Consider the following 14,673-nt stretch of genomic DNA (forward strand, 5'->3'; position numbering starts at 1 on the left):
TCTGTGGGGAGAGGCCGGTTCCAGCTGGTTCTGGCCGCCCCACCACAGGGCGCAGCCCGGCCCCTCAGCCATGCCGGCAGCACCTCTGCTTAAACTGACTTAAGAAAGGGCAAAACATCACTCAGCAGCAAGGAATGAGGGGAAAAAGTGTGAGAAACACAGCGGGAGGAGGTTTATCGCGACACAGGAGGTTTTTCACCCCATTTTCTCCCTCTGTTCTGTTAATGCGGGCAGGGAGCAAGCGGCTGGGTAGGCGCCTGGTAGCCGGCCATGGACAACCCAGAGATTCACCTGCAAAAGCACACTCATAATCCAAGTCAATGTACCAGAAACCCTACGACAAACCCTGCTAGAGCTTAGGGTCCCCTGGCACACGAACAAGGAGTAATAAATGAGGGTGTAATAGTTTTGCTTCTGCCTCTTAAAGTCACAAAGTCTTCCAAGAACTGGAACTCCCACAGTCCCTACAATTCCCTGAAAACCACTCGCTCGTCACCCTTGGGTACAGCATTCATCAGCAGAGGATCCTGCGTCGCCCCACACACAAGTGATGATTAAAGAGTCTTTCAGTCATCACTACAGACTAGGGAATTCATTTTTTCCCCCAACCTCCCTTTTTTTTTTTTACCTAATACTCACCAGATGTAACAGATCAAACTAACAATATCATAAGCCTTAAGGGAGAAGATACTAAGGACAGCTTTTAAAGATTAAAGAGAGGTGATTCAGCTCCTCTACTTGTAAAGACTTAATGGTTTATAAAAAGAAAGTTATCAATAAGGAATAGCTGTTGAAGTTGTAGTATGCCACCACACAAATGCTTAGCAGACAACATATAATAGTGTTATAATAACAAGCAGCTAGTATTTAATGTGTATTTAATGTGTACCTGAAGAGAGCTGATGTTGTCAGGACAGAAAATAACCAAGACACCACTAATCAGTTTGCAGAAGCCAGACAGTACACAGCTGCGGCCTTCAAGGCATATGATGAAAGCTTGAACAAAAGGTTTTCATGTGCAAGCAGATTTGAAAGTTCAAGTTTATAAAGATGTTTGTGGTAAGGTATGAAAATAAAATTCTGTGGGAGGTATGTCTACAATATATCTATATATGTTTAACGTAAATCTAGGTCAAGAATAATGGGAGTCAGCACAATTAAAGACAAAGAGCTCAGCCCAATCCTGGAACCTATTCTACAATTAATTTTATTGGTGTCTGGACTAATGACATGGAGGCTCTATCTACATATGCTGTGATTACATTTCTGCTTCCAGCATAAAGAATAAATCTGTATACACTGTTGAGCTTATAATGTGCATAACTAATTTATACAGTGCAATGTATATAGACAAAAAGTAAAGGTATTTCTTAACTGAGAATTTAGGATCACAGTGCTATTGGCCAAAAAGTTATTTATTAGTACTGTGCAACTTGTCTCTGCTGACAACCAGGTAGAAATAACTCATATTTACATTACTGGATGAAAGTTACTCAAATTCTCGAAATAAACATTGTAATGTAACTAGCAACTGACTTCTCAAAAAGCCTGTCCACACAGATTATAAGCATGCTGGAGGCAGCCTCTTTGCAATAAAACCAGACTGTTTCTGCATCTTCAGAACAGCAGTAAATACAAATCCAGTTAAAGTTCTTCCTGTGACATAGACTGACTCATGGATATTGATTTTTTCCAAGACTGAAGAGTGTAGTACTTACACGACTCAGTTCACATGGCACTGCTGAAAATGGGATAAATACATTTTGCTATTCAGCACAGCAAAATAAGGGCACGAGTAAAATTCAAAAGTTCAGTTTTGGAGTGAGATGAATTGTTTTGTACATACTCTACTGTCCTTGCAGTATTCCAAGCAGTATTTTTCTAACAAGCTTTGACAACAATAAATACTCTATTCCCTTACTGGGACAGATCTAACACTATAACAGCTGGTTAGCCTAAAAATGCCCAAACACTTCTGAAACAAAAAATAAACAAACGAAAAAAAAACAGTGTCATGCTACCAATACAGTAAGGTTAGGTTCCCAAACTCATAAATCTGTTTCTACCCTGACTTCAAGGATTAGCATCATATGAACATCTGGTCTGAAGCACACGCAGAGTACAAACTCTGAAGACATACATGATACAGCAAGGATTGCTGAGGTGTCTGACAGTGCTCGTCTTGAAGTTCAACCATTCCTGCACAGGGCTTTAAGGTCACATTTCTCTGTGTGTGTGTACTGAAGATGTAAGGCAATAGATTAGGTTTTTCAGGGAAAAAGAAAATGCATCCAGGTTCACTATACAGGGAAAATGCGGGACTTTTCCCTAGCAGTTTAAGGAGTCTACATAAATCCTGGCCAAAGTTCCCCTAATGAAATGACTATAATATTTTAGCAAGGATTTGAGCTTGTTCTGAATTATCTATTTCTTCATTCCTGTGCAGCAAGTAGTGCTTCACTTTACATCTGTGTCTTACTTAGAACTCTTTACCCACAACTCTCCATGCCTTAAGAAGAGTTATCTTTGTTCCCATTTTATAGATAGAAAAATACACAGAAAAAGACTTCAGATGTGGCTCAGAGACTCTACAAATCCACAAATGAGCAGCAGAATCAGTGAAAAGCAGGTATTCTGCTTTCTTTGCCAATGCCAAAATAGTAATGTTTAACGGTATATGTACTTGAAATAGGACACTAACAGAAATACTAAAGATCACTAAAATAATCAGCATTTTCAGGTCTTTTTCACTTTGAAGTTTTAAATACCAAATGGGAACTGAAATACTGATCTGAGGAGCAACTATATTAAACTGGCATCTTACTTAAATATGCTGACCTGAGTGATTACAGTATCAGCACTTCTTTTTGCTCCTGCTAGGCCTGGAGCACTAACACAGCTGAAAAGGCTGGAGATGAATGTTCTTACTCCTTGTGCATTACCAGTAGAATTAATTTAAATGTTAATAAGAGCCTCGGAGCAATCTGTGGAAGTCAACAGACATGACTGAGGTCATGATCAGAAAACACTTGTCTCTTAATAATACTTGTGTAATGCTAATTTTTCCCACTGAACAAACTTAAATTCCAAGGGGAGCAGGAATAAAACCATAGTGGCTTCTCAGAGGACTTACAACTGGGGATATTTCCTTCTGTCCATTTCAAAACACAGGGCAGGGAACCCATTTTTGCTGTAGCACAACTGAGAACTGAACTTGAACTGCCCATAAGCAGCAGTGCCAGCTGCTTATTTCTCCTTTTCAGTCACACTGGGAGACAAAAATTCATTGTTATTAGAACTATCTATATGTGAAACAATCTTTAGTTCAGGTATAAAAGAATTTTTACTTACTCATCAAAATTTAAATTTTTTGACAATTTTCTAACACGTGATTTTCTTAGAACTGTGAGGAGGGGGGGGAAGAATAGACTCAGAGCTAACAACGTCTTTATAGGAGCTGTGAACCAGCCTTCAGATACCAAGACAAAAGAACACCAGCAACTACTACTTAAATTTTGTTTTAATTTTCACTTCACAGTCGTAGTCACTAAACTCAACATTTTTGCACTGAATAACAAGCTGCTATTATAGGAAGTAAAATACTCTAATTCAACACCAAGTTAGAGACTCATAATTAGATGAGGTATTACCAAGGTTCTTCTGTGCCTTAAGACATACACCATCATTTGGCTTCATTATTCCTGATGTTTTCATATGGTTCATGGTATGAGGATCAAGATATGAAAGCAGCCTTTTTAGTAACCAACTTTGAACAGCCTCAATTCTCAACCCTTGTAACATTCTTCCACAAATTCCCAAAGGATGCTTATAGCACTGAAGCATTTATTTCAGGTCATAAAAGATAAAGAACTTCAAATAACTTTTTATTTTTTCCAGTGAGAAAATGATTATTTATGCTCTTAAAATAAAAGCACTTTGTATAAAAGGTCTGTAAAGATATGTTTTTAATTACATATTTCAAAACCGTGTTATACAAGACAATTCTACTGCTTATACTCAGTAAATATATTCAAAACTTAAGAGACCAGTAAACAAATAAGCAGACAAGTCTATAAGTAACTCAGATCTTTTCTGGAAAAGCAAGTCATGAACAATTTGTCTCTTGTGACTGAAAACAGAAGGAGAAAAGGGGCAAAGAAAATGAGTTCAAGCAAGAAACTGTAACACCCCTTTTGATCTCGCATGCAAGCTGAAAATGAGAAAAAGTTTCGATCATTCAGTCTGCAGCCTTATTTAAAGATCAAAACAAGCCCGCGCTGCTTAAAGCCTTACTTCATTAAAAGAAAAGAAGCTACACACAGTCAAAGAGTTAATTGAATGGTAAGTGGGATATTATTTCTCACAGCTTTGCTTAACTTACAGAAACATCATTATTTATAAACTGTTCTGTATTCCACAGAAGACAATCAAGGTGCACTTTACAAAAGTTTTTTTCACAGTCTGCCATTTCTTTTCAAATCTTCCATTACCTACCTGCTACCTTAAAATCTCCAGGTTGAGATTTAATCATTTGCTAAATAAATTATATAGGAATTAAAATCTTCCAGTCATTTAGAAAGAGAAAGTGCATATAGTATATGGTGACAAGATTTTTGAAATAAAATTTGAAAACAAGTGGCTCAAGATATTTGCTAAGGAAAGCCTTCTCTTTTACCTACAAAATTAAACATACCAGTGATAAAATTTCCTGCAATACAAAAGTCTGTTTGAATGTGTAAAGCTTTTGCTGAGACTACATAAATTATAATCCTTAACATACGTTTTTTCAGCAAGTGAATCCATTTTCTCCTTCCTTTGAAGATGCCACAGATCTAACAGAAACATCCAAAACTTTGCTTAATGCAGAGGGAATATCATCCCAGGTTCCTTACATTCAGCATTTATTTACTGAAGGAGAACTTTCAAGTCTCCCAGAAGGACACAAGAAACTCAAGTTTTGAAGTGTCATTCACTCTTCTGAATACACTAATTTGAATACTCCTAAGTCATATGTTACTATGATTCACTGTATATTTGGCTAATCATTTAACTGTCCTAACAAAATGTTAAACATTTGAAAATTCTTGAGGGCACAGCAGATTAACAATCAGAAGAGTATTTAATGGCCAACTGTCTGATTTAGAATTTCTGTCTGTTGTCCATATTCTAACCATTTAAAGTATCTTAACACCTTATATATTACCCCGCTTTCAATTAAGTATCTTGCCATGCAACACAATTCACATAAAATCAGAGCTAATTTTGATCTTCAATCACGTATGCAAGGTCCAAAACCAGATTGGCTGTCTCCAGAGCTACCTGTAGGCCACTACACTTTGCAGCAAAACAGTCCAATGTCAGAGAGTCAGCAACCTTTACTGAGGGCTCCTCAGGGCAGCCCTGTATAATAGGAGAGCCAAACTGGCCTTGCAAAAGCCGCCAGCTGAGATTCTCAGTGTTACCATTAATCCCACAGCCACATTTTGAAACTAAATCTGACCAATTAGAGACAGAGGGAAAACCTGATGGAACAAACCAACAGTGTCCATAAACCATGTCCGTAAGAATTTCTCCACCATCGTGATTCAGAGAGCAAGCTACAGACTCCAGGGAACGGCAAAAACCATCAGCAACCAATTGGTATTGTGTCCGAGAACAATCCATATCTTTAAAGCTGCTGGTGGACAGATTACAACTCTAAAAAAAAAAAACAAAATCAGAAAATGAAAACACTTACAGAAATAATTTTAAACATATTTAGTACTGTTTTTTAAACAGATGGTTCAGTCTTAGCTAAAACAATTGTTCATGTGATAATTATTCCACAATAGGAAAGCTTTCTAGACAAGTCAAAGCTGAGTTCTGCATGATTATCTTTCAATATAAGAAGTCTACACATTTTTTAACACTTCAAATAAAGCACTTGCTGTAATAGATACCTAAAGAAAGATTAACAAGTACAAAAACTTCTGTTAACAGAAGTCTGAAAAAGATGTAGCACTAAGTGCTTCAAGACCCCTTTGTTTTATATTAGACAGCAAAAATGCAACATCTATTAATCTAGAAAAGCATTTTAACTGTAGCAGTGATTCTACATAAATTGCTTAAGTATATTAAGCAGCTTTAAAAACCTTCTTACATACCTTGTGTCTGATGTATGAAGCCAAGTGAGTTTCTGTACAGCCACCTCCTAACAATGCCAAAGGCTCCTTGACTGTTAACTGTAACACATGTTCTGCAGTTTCACAGGCACGCTGAAAACCATATGAATTTGTCATGAGACATACCATGATTAATAGGATTTGCTCCCACTGAAGGAACTACTGGAATAAAATTTTCAGTAGTTTCTGGGCCAGACTTCATAAACTTGAATCGTGTGTGGACATAAAGCTGCTGAGTGATTTCCAAAACCATGTGAGAAATTGTCTTTGTCCACTCTCAGTATGGCAAAGCAGAAATAAAAAAAAAGCTGTATTTTATTCCTCCTTTTTGCAAAACAGGGTTATACATAAAAAGTCAATCTATCAATGACATTTCTAGAGCAACTATTTGATGCAAAACTATGCTTGACTACTATTGCAGGTGTTGCTGCTGGCCTTTTGCTGGGCAGTTTTTTCTTTATGCTCTCATAGACTAAGTAATGAGAATGAAAATGTTTATCCAGTACTGGCCTCAGGAACAGGTGAAAAAATGTTTCTGTCTAAACAAGTTCCTGTACTAAAATAGAGGTATTAAATGAACATGAGCACTTCAAGGATTTTGAAATTTTGGAAACAAGGGCGTTTCTGACTTGCTTTCTTGAAATTGTATAAACTCTAACTAAACTCTATTTATGTACTGAAAAATCACTTTTCTAAACTTACCGTATCTATATTTCTCATTATTTTTCCATTAAAAGCATGACTTTTCAAGAAAGATTTAAAGAAAATTTGCTTACCTTCAATTCATCCCATGCTGTTTCATTTCTGTTACAGAGTATCAAGCTGCAGACAACCGTGTCCTTCGGAATTAGATGCACAAAATGTTTTGAAGCAAAACTCTCAACGCGCACATCTTTCAAACTGCCGTAACAACTGGGAGACAACGAATGTATGGAAGCTATAGGCTTTGAACCTGTCCAATTAAGAAAAGCAGAGAACAGTGCGTATTATTACGATCTGTAGTAACAGCTCATCAGAAGAGCTCTCTGTTGCATTTCATAAAGCATGAGCTTTTTTCCTCTTGGCTTTTTAAAGCATATATATTCTTCAATACCCACCATTTCAATCTACACAGGAAACCACAAACAGAAGCCAACATGCTTTCAAAGCGCAAGACTTTGTGATAGTTTTAAGATAAAAAATTGTTTTATTCTCATTAAATATAAGTTTGAAAATAATCCATATTTGCAAACAGTTACTATAACTGGATATTCCTCATGCAGCAATCAGTAATCACATGTGCAGTATGTCATCATTAGAGCCAATCCCACCTTAAAAAATGGCTTTTAGACTAGAAAAGAACAACCCTTGCTCAGCTGCTATGGTAGGATACAGAGAGAAATCAGAGAATCCTTACTCTGCAAGGACACCAACCTAGCGAGGTGTTCATTATGAGATGAACGTTAAGGACAATTGTTTTAACAGAAAACTCGCTTGTTACCTGTCATCCGACTGAGGGGTTCCATCAGAGATAGCCCAGCTCTGTCCACAGCGATGACATGGTTCTCTTTCAGATACTGTTTCAAGGATGGATGGATAACTTTCTGGCACACTACAAGGCCGACCTCATCATTAACCAGCTGCTTTCCTACATTAAGCAACTGATTCAGCTCTGACATTTCTAGAGAAATTCCATGATGGACTGTTATAGTTCCTTCTTCGGAGTTGGAGCAGTCTCCTGACATGGACACACAGAAAAGTGCCATCTTGATCATGTTTGAACAAGTTCTTTTGACGGTAAGTGGTTTTGCCAATTGAATTTCTGGTGTTTCTATCAGTAGTCCAGGGAGAACTGTAGAATCCATAACTCTTCTCCCTTTCACAGGTACTATTATACACTTTCCTAAAACAGCATTAGTCTCAACATGACATGGAACAGTAAACATAAAAGCCCTTAAAATCAGCGTGGTGAGATGATCAACTTCTGGTTTATTAAGCATGCAAGCAGGTTTGCTTGTTAATACGCTACGTACCAAACAAAGGAGAGTCTTAACGCTGCTAAAATCCACGGACACTCGGCAACCACAGGCCTCAGACTTGAGGTAGTCCATACACAAACTCAAAAGATGTTGGCTTATTTTAATGACAGTGCAAGACGCAACATTCAGGCTTTTAAAGTTTTCAATCAAACTACAGCAAAGAATGGCAGTGAATAAGCCACAGTCACTGAAGCGGGATACGTGGTTCTGTACAGAGGCCGTCAAAACCCTTAATGCAGGATGACTGACAGAAAGACGACTGAGGATGGCTGAAGATTGTGAAGTTGTACAAACATAGCCTCCCACGCCGTTGTGGAGCTGTTTGAGCCTACCAGCAGGACCATAGCAAGATTTTAATATTCCACTCAGCAAGCACAGTGACTGACTAACTGCATCTTTAGTTAAAGGTTCACTAATAAATAACGGAGGCTTTTTAGCTTCAAGACGAGACATTCTCAAAGTAAGATTTTTAATGCTGGCCAACAAAACATTTCATTTTTACTTGCATCTATAATTCATAGCACTTTTTAAAATTTAAAGTAGCACATTTCAATTCTTTGCAGCCAACGATTATTATTTTAAATGGGAATCAGTATATACAGCACAGTAACGACATTTCTGTGACTGGTCATCATCTCTCTCTTAAAATGAGGCTTAAATCCTAGTGTGAAATTGATACACAATGACAGCAGTAAGCTATTTCATTCATGGTGATCTTCTTTTTTAGCTTCTGAATGTGATCGAACAGACTTTTTTGCAACAAAGTTTACAAGCATGCTTCCAAAATGGACACCTATAAGTGACAGTCCTGCCACAAGCAGAAAGTTCTTTCTACTCCAGCTAGCTTTCCTCATCTTTTCTTCTGGCAACGCTCACAGATGAAAAGCTTCAAAGCTAGTTACACCTACAATGAAAACCAGAAAGGTATTAGGATAATCTTATGACAATATAGCATAGCTTGAACTGCTATTTTATTTTTCACAAAAACCTCACATAAGGACAAATACCAAATGATAATGTTTTTAATTGAGAAAACCTATTAACATGTTATATACTATAAGCATATAGTACACAAATTATACATGTTTGTTAATATTTCAGTTCTGACCACCAGTTTATATACTGTTTTACCTGTAGGTCTGTAAGTAATAGGCCACTATAAACAGCACTGAATTGTATAAAAGTGTCAAAACTATAGTGATGTTAACTTGTTTTTACTTGAGGACAAAAGAACTGAACTACTCAGCACTGCTTCTCAAGCAACGACTTCAGAAACAAAAGCTTTTAATGTTCAAACAACTTTAAGAAATCTCTGCCTCTGAAATAAAGGTTTCTTACTTCAAGATGCCTAACATACAATTTTTTTTTTCAATTCTTAAACACTTCAAAATTTAAAGCGATATTTATTGACATTTTTATGTACTCTCTACAGTATTTAGACTTCTTTCATACTCAATTTTGTTTGTTTTCTATTGTAATTACCACCCCTACTAGCAACACAGAATATGTTACTATATAAAGTCACTATTATTTCTGGGCAGTTTTGAACCTGAAAGGACACTTCTGCAGACCCAGTCACAAGAGTTTGACTATTGCCTTGAAGTTATTGGAGTTTGTTTTTAAATATCTTTAAGACCTGTAACACAATCACTGAATTGATTCTATTAGATGGGATTTAGCAGTAGTTTTTGAGATGTGTGATGCATTTTTGGGTCCATGTAACCACCAGATTAACTCAGTTGCAAAAAAAGAATAAAACTCTGGAAGACTAAAGTTAGAGCAGCAAGACGGCATCTGTTAGAAAATTCTCATTTAATTGACTTATCTCTTGCCTCAAAGATACAGACACAACTAATTAGTCAACTTACCTACAATACATAGCACTAATGCTATTTTTCTTTATTTTTGTGATCGCTTTGCATCACGTACGTCACAATCCCAGGTTCTGGAACAAAGTCCTCTGTCTTCACTTGGAAAATAGGACTGGACTTGATGTGAAACCACCCCCAGTGCACCAGCCCAAGGCTAGTTCCCATAACAATCAGAACTTTGTAGTCCTTCCAGATGGTTTTAAGACCCATTGCAAACTGGCATCTACCTATGTAAAGATAATTTATTATTTTAAATATATTCTAGAAATCCTTTTTTACTCTATAATAGCACAGAACACATGAACCTGAACATTAATATCTTTAATTACAGTGCAGCAGACGATTAAAACACAAAATGACATAAGAAAGTGTTACTCTGTGAACTTTAAAAAAAAGGCTATAAAAATAACCTCAATTCAGACATCTTGAAATGTTAATTGCTGCATTTGCTTCAAGCTCTGGCATACTACATCTTAAAAGCTTTGTTAGTTTGTAGTGTTTATCTAATTACAAATGTTACTGCTTCAGATGGTAAATATTTGAAGTCTAAAACAAAGCAGTTTCAAACTACACCATTATTTTTTTTCACTATAGTTAATAAAAGTCAATGACTCACCAAGCTCCTAACAGAACATGGAACTTTTAGCCTGCAGGCCAGACACGCTACAATGCTTCAGACATCACTTTACGTTAACTAGAGCAGTAACTATGCCTGACTACCTCATCCCTCTTTGCCCTTGATCTTCAGGAACTACAAAGTATCAGTACAAACATAATAAATAAATCTTTGTCTAAAAAGAATGCGTAAGCCTCTACTTTCTGTGGGATTTCATTAAGAATTGCTAACTACAGAAAAAAAAAAAAAGGTATGTATACTCAGGTTTTATATCAAAATACTGACTGGCTTAAACAGTGACAAAGGTAGAACTCAGAGAGTAAATGTTCCTACACCTGCCCACCTCCATCCACCTGACAGGAGTAACACGTCCTACTCAAACCCCCTCCATCATGCTGTGGAGATTTCACAGCTTCACAGCAGTCGGCACACAAGGCAAAGCGGACTCGACAGCCCCAGAGCCGGCCGGTACGCGGGAGGCGGCCGCACTCCGGCTGCGATCGGCTGAGGAGACGCTGAAGCGAGAGGCCGCGGCCCGGCCCGAGCAGCCGGCTCTCTGGCGGGCGGGCCGGCGGTAGGGACCCACCGCCCTCCGTCACGCCGCGACACGTCCCCAGCCGACCCCTCCTCTATCCCCGCGCCCCAGTGACCTTGCGGCGCGGACGCCTGAGGAGGGAAGCGGCTCCCCTTGGGCCAGAGGCGGCTGAGGAGGCCCGGCGCGGCGGGAGGGACCGGGGTGAGGGAGGGGAACGGCGCACCCGAGGCTTCTCCCCGCTCTCCTCAGGCAGCAGATGGGGAAGGCACTGCCCGACCGCCCCCAGGAGCCCTCCCAGCGCTCACCTCACCCGGGGAGGCGAGGGCAGGACCCGGCTGCGCGACCGCCAGCACCTCAGCGCGTCGGGACACAACAGACCCCGCGAGCCGCGCGCCCCCCGCTACGCGTTCAAACCCCCAACGGCCGGAAACCGCCTCGCGCAGCCCGGAAGTGCGGCCCCGCGCCCCGCCTCCCCGCCCGCGCGGGGCCGAGGCTAGGGCGCGAGGGGGGGGCGTTCTTCCTCTCGCCCGCCATTGGCCGAGCCCTGCGTCACGTGACAACGAGGTGCGCCCGCTCTCTCGCGGGGCCCCGGCTACGCCTACAGCCACGCGCGTGCGGCTGCCCTTGGCGGCCATTTTGTGTTCGGGCAGGGCTAGGGCGGGCGGCGGCTACAGCCGGAGGCCATTTTGGATAGGGGAGAAGAAGCTGGTGCTCGGCAGCCATCTTGCTTGGGGGCAGCGGAGCCGTTAGGACCGTTGGAGGCAGGAGAGAGGAGGTACGGTGGGAGCAGGGCGGCAGCAGTGCTGCGACCCTCGGCCGGGGAGGCTCCTGGGGGGAAAGGGCTGCGCCTCGGTGTTCAGTCTCGCTTTACCTCTCCAGATAAACGTGTGGGGTGACGTCCCGGGGGAGCTGCTGTGGCGGCGGTGCCGGCCGGCTCCCTCAGACGCTGCCTCGGCTGGTTCCCTCCTGCGCCGCCCCTCGCGTCAGCACCCCCTCCCGGCCCGGCGAGCTGCGAGCCTCTAGGGCGCCGGCCGGGCTTAAAAATGCGTGTATAGCTCTGATTTTTCTTCCTTGCTTAACCCCTGTTGCAGTCACTCCGCGTTACTTGTGCGCGCACCTGTCTGAGCCTCCCTGCGGGCGGGCGGTGCTGCCCTCACCAAAACAAGTTCGAGAAAAGTCCGTTGCCTGACCTCTTCTAAAAATTTTCCTTAGTCCTTATTCTATTCTCCACCTTTTTTGTATTCACTCCTTTCTCCCCTTACTCTTGCAGTCGCTGTTGAGAATATCTTGTATTATATTCATGTGTTAATATGTGTGTTTATTTTTAATTTTGTTTATAGCTGCAGAATTTACAACTGTAGTCAAAAGACAAGTTTTTTATGTCTAATCTCCATACAGAAAGGAGTTTAACAATTTTTTTTAAAGTTTTGAAGAAAGTCTTTAAGTTTTGAACAAAACTTGGGGGGAAAAAGAAAGGTATTCAGCAATGCAAAAATATAATAGCCAGAATCTGCCTGTAATAAACGTACTGATGTTCCTCAGAGTCTCCCATTCCTCTAGTTCTATGCAGTTGTGTGGTGAAAGGGTAACATTTTTGAAAGTGACTCGTTGAACTTTAAAGGTGAATTGGCAGTTCATGAATGAAGGAGTGTGGATAACAATAAGCTAACAATACACTAACTTGTTGGAAGAGTAGCTTCCAAAGGTTAAGTGGAAAAATTGGGAACAGTGAGCCTAAAAATCCTGAGACTGTAAAATGTGAAGGTTTTGGTATGTCTTACCAGAACTAGAAATGTTTACTAAATATGCGAGTTGTTGAGTATTACACTGCTTATCCCAAGCTTAGGGTCAGCTCTCAGAAACTGACTAAAATCAAAGTGTTGGATCTAGGGTGGACAGGGTTTGACTCTGATACCTAAGGACTAGAAAGTTCAGAAAAATTCTCTTTTATATTTTGGTAGTTAATTTTGAAATACAAAACCAGTTAATATTATCTTATTATAGAGAGTTCCTTAATTAGCATTTGTGTTATTGTTTCTGCCTTTTTCAGGTGCCCACCTTTCCCCATACACGGTAAAGGCACCCAAAGACGGGCAGTGTGTGAATAGTTTGCAGCTGTTGTGTTAGAAGCTGCTGTATCATCAAGTGGGCATGTACGGCAGGAGTTTCCTATTCCTCCTTCCCGCTGAGTTCCAAATTCCCTCACCACAGGAAGCTAGTTCTTTGCTAAGGTAAGATGCTGTTCATCAGCTGGCAGAAAACACTTCAGCTTGCTCTCTGGGAGGCCATGTTTCCTGGCTTCTCCTGAATGTCTACCATTCCACTTAAAGTCAAATTTAGGAAAGAAAGGTATTCTGCCACATTATTTCTCAGGTGTATCTCACTCTAGCTACAGAGAACTTGTGTGTTTAATTTTAAATCATGTTTTCTTGTACAGGCTATCAAAAATTTAGATGTTGAAATACTACAAATACTGTATCAAGACTGTTTTCTTAAAATATATAGACATTTATAGTTTATCAGAGGAGTTTTTCTGCCTTATTTGTTTATCTTCACATCTCCTTTTGTACAGTTTCCTTTAGAGGTTCGCATTAATTTGCAGCAGAGACAGTATTCCGTGAAACAGAGTCTTGTTACCGAATAGTATCAATTGTAATAGATCTGTGTTTCTTGTGGGTTTTTTTTTCAACACAGAAAATGGCAAAGTATTTTGGGGCTTGCTGGCTTTTTTTCTTGTACAGTTGGTGGGTGGTTTTCCTCATTTTCTGATGCCTTAGTATTGGCCATTTTTTCATCTATGACAGTTCAGTGTCTTTCCTGATGGTTCACACATTAGGTGTATTTTTGGTTTTCTAAGGATTTGCTTACATTTATTCTGTCTGCTCTATTTCCTTTGTCTTACCTATATGGTCAATGCCAAGAATTAGGGTCGTGGGCAAACTCCCAAAGTCAGCTTACTCCCATGAAGAGCAAACTGAACCAAAGGTAACTTTTCTTGTGCATCTTTTTTCTTTATTTTTTTCCTTCTGTAATTTTGTAAATTGGATTTGGAGAGGATTTCTGCCTGCAAGCAGTCCTTCTCACATCAGTAGTAGCAGAATTGTTGCAATAGTATTCTGGAAGATAAATTGTTACAAAAAGGAGGTTGGTGATGCCAGGATAAGTTCAGCTGATTCATCCACCTGCATTGTTTGTTCTCAGACAGGACATGAGCATTTGGAGAAGAGATACTCTGTCATGTTTTGTTGCAGCTCTTCATATTATTGCTACTGTAAAGATTAACAATAAAACATTAGCAGTCCAAATATTGTTCTTCAGATCACAGGCCTGCAGCACCATCATGACTTGTATGCCATATGCAGCTCAAAAATTACATGCAATCTAGGTGAACTATGTTCCTGGAAGCAGGAGGCAAAGCACCTTATGTTCTACCATATCCCAAGGTAATTCCGTGTAAATGTCATGTTTGTTC

At 40.0% G+C, this 14,673-nt stretch overlaps 4 protein-coding genes across 12 annotated transcripts in view; 1 reads left to right on the forward strand and 3 right to left on the reverse strand.

The window, feature by feature from the left end:
* Positions 1-3,502: 3,502 nt before the first annotated feature.
* On the reverse strand, positions 3,503-8,641 carry MKKS (MKKS centrosomal shuttling protein). Of its 2 annotated transcripts, XM_068403541.1 has the most exons (4): positions 7,642-8,641; positions 6,938-7,113; positions 6,144-6,254; positions 3,503-5,697 (listed from the first exon to the last, which is right to left on the reverse strand). In XM_068403541.1, the coding sequence occupies exons 1-4, from the start codon at positions 8,630-8,632 to the stop codon at positions 5,257-5,259; spliced, it is 1,719 nt and encodes a 572-aa protein (XP_068259642.1). In that variant the 5' UTR covers positions 8,633-8,641; the 3' UTR covers positions 3,503-5,256. The 2 variants fall into 2 exon arrangements, with proteins under 2 accessions (XP_068259642.1, XP_068259651.1); XM_068403550.1 differs by lacking the exon at positions 6,144-6,254.
* A 233-nt stretch (positions 8,642-8,874) lies between these two features.
* Positions 8,875-9,033, reverse strand: LOC137664950 (uncharacterized). The gene has a single exon (XM_068403636.1). The coding sequence runs from the start codon at positions 9,031-9,033 to the stop codon at positions 8,881-8,883; it is 153 nt and encodes a 50-aa protein (XP_068259737.1). The 3' UTR covers positions 8,875-8,880.
* A 1,035-nt stretch (positions 9,034-10,068) lies between these two features.
* On the reverse strand, positions 10,069-11,667 carry LOC137664938 (uncharacterized). 4 transcript variants are annotated; one of them, XM_068403620.1, is made up of 2 exons: positions 11,512-11,667; positions 10,069-10,277 (listed from the first exon to the last, which is right to left on the reverse strand). In XM_068403620.1, exon 2 carries the CDS (start codon positions 10,258-10,260, stop codon positions 10,069-10,071), a length of 192 nt encoding a protein of 63 aa, XP_068259721.1. In that variant the 5' UTR covers positions 10,261-10,277; positions 11,512-11,667. The 4 variants fall into 4 exon arrangements, with proteins under 4 accessions (XP_068259721.1, XP_068259702.1, XP_068259693.1 ...); XM_068403601.1 differs by having other exon boundaries at positions 10,069-10,273; positions 11,512-11,601; XM_068403592.1 differs by having other exon boundaries at positions 11,507-11,595.
* Positions 11,668-11,673: 6 nt separating this feature from the next.
* Positions 11,674-14,673, forward strand: part of SLX4IP (SLX4 interacting protein) — a 79,701-nt gene continuing 76,701 nt past the window's right edge. The window contains exons 1-3 of one of the 5 annotated variants that reach the window (XM_068403568.1): positions 11,674-11,976; positions 13,252-13,432; positions 14,520-14,644. The gene's annotated coding sequence lies outside the window, so the exon portion shown is untranslated. The remainder of the gene's footprint in view (positions 11,977-13,251; positions 13,433-14,519; positions 14,645-14,673) is intronic. The other 4 variants (XM_068403560.1, XM_068403576.1, XM_068403589.1 and 1 more) reach the window with 4 other exon arrangements.

The sequence above is a fragment of the Nyctibius grandis genome, chromosome 1, assembly GCF_013368605.1.
Source record: "Nyctibius grandis isolate bNycGra1 chromosome 1, bNycGra1.pri, whole genome shotgun sequence".
Taxonomy (NCBI): domain Eukaryota; kingdom Metazoa; phylum Chordata; class Aves; order Nyctibiiformes; family Nyctibiidae; genus Nyctibius; species Nyctibius grandis.

Coding starts and splice junctions, on each gene's coding strand:
- LOC137664938 (XM_068403620.1), bottom strand. CDS start 10,260: ATGGGTCTTAAAACCATCTGGAAGGACTACAAAGTTCTGATTGTTATG.
- LOC137664950 (XM_068403636.1), bottom strand. CDS start 9,033: ATGAGGAAAGCTAGCTGGAGTAGAAAGAACTTTCTGCTTGTGGCAGGA.
- MKKS (XM_068403541.1), bottom strand. CDS start 8,632: ATGTCTCGTCTTGAAGCTAAAAAGCCTCCGTTATTTATTAGTGAACCT. Junction 7,114..7,641: donor ACCCCTCAGTCGGATGACAG/GTAACAAGCGAG, acceptor TTAATTGGACAG/GTTCAAAGCCTATAGCTTCC. Junction 5,698..6,143: donor CTTCATACATCAGACACAAG/GTATGTAAGAAG, acceptor TTTTTTTTTTAG/AGTTGTAATCTGTCCACCAG.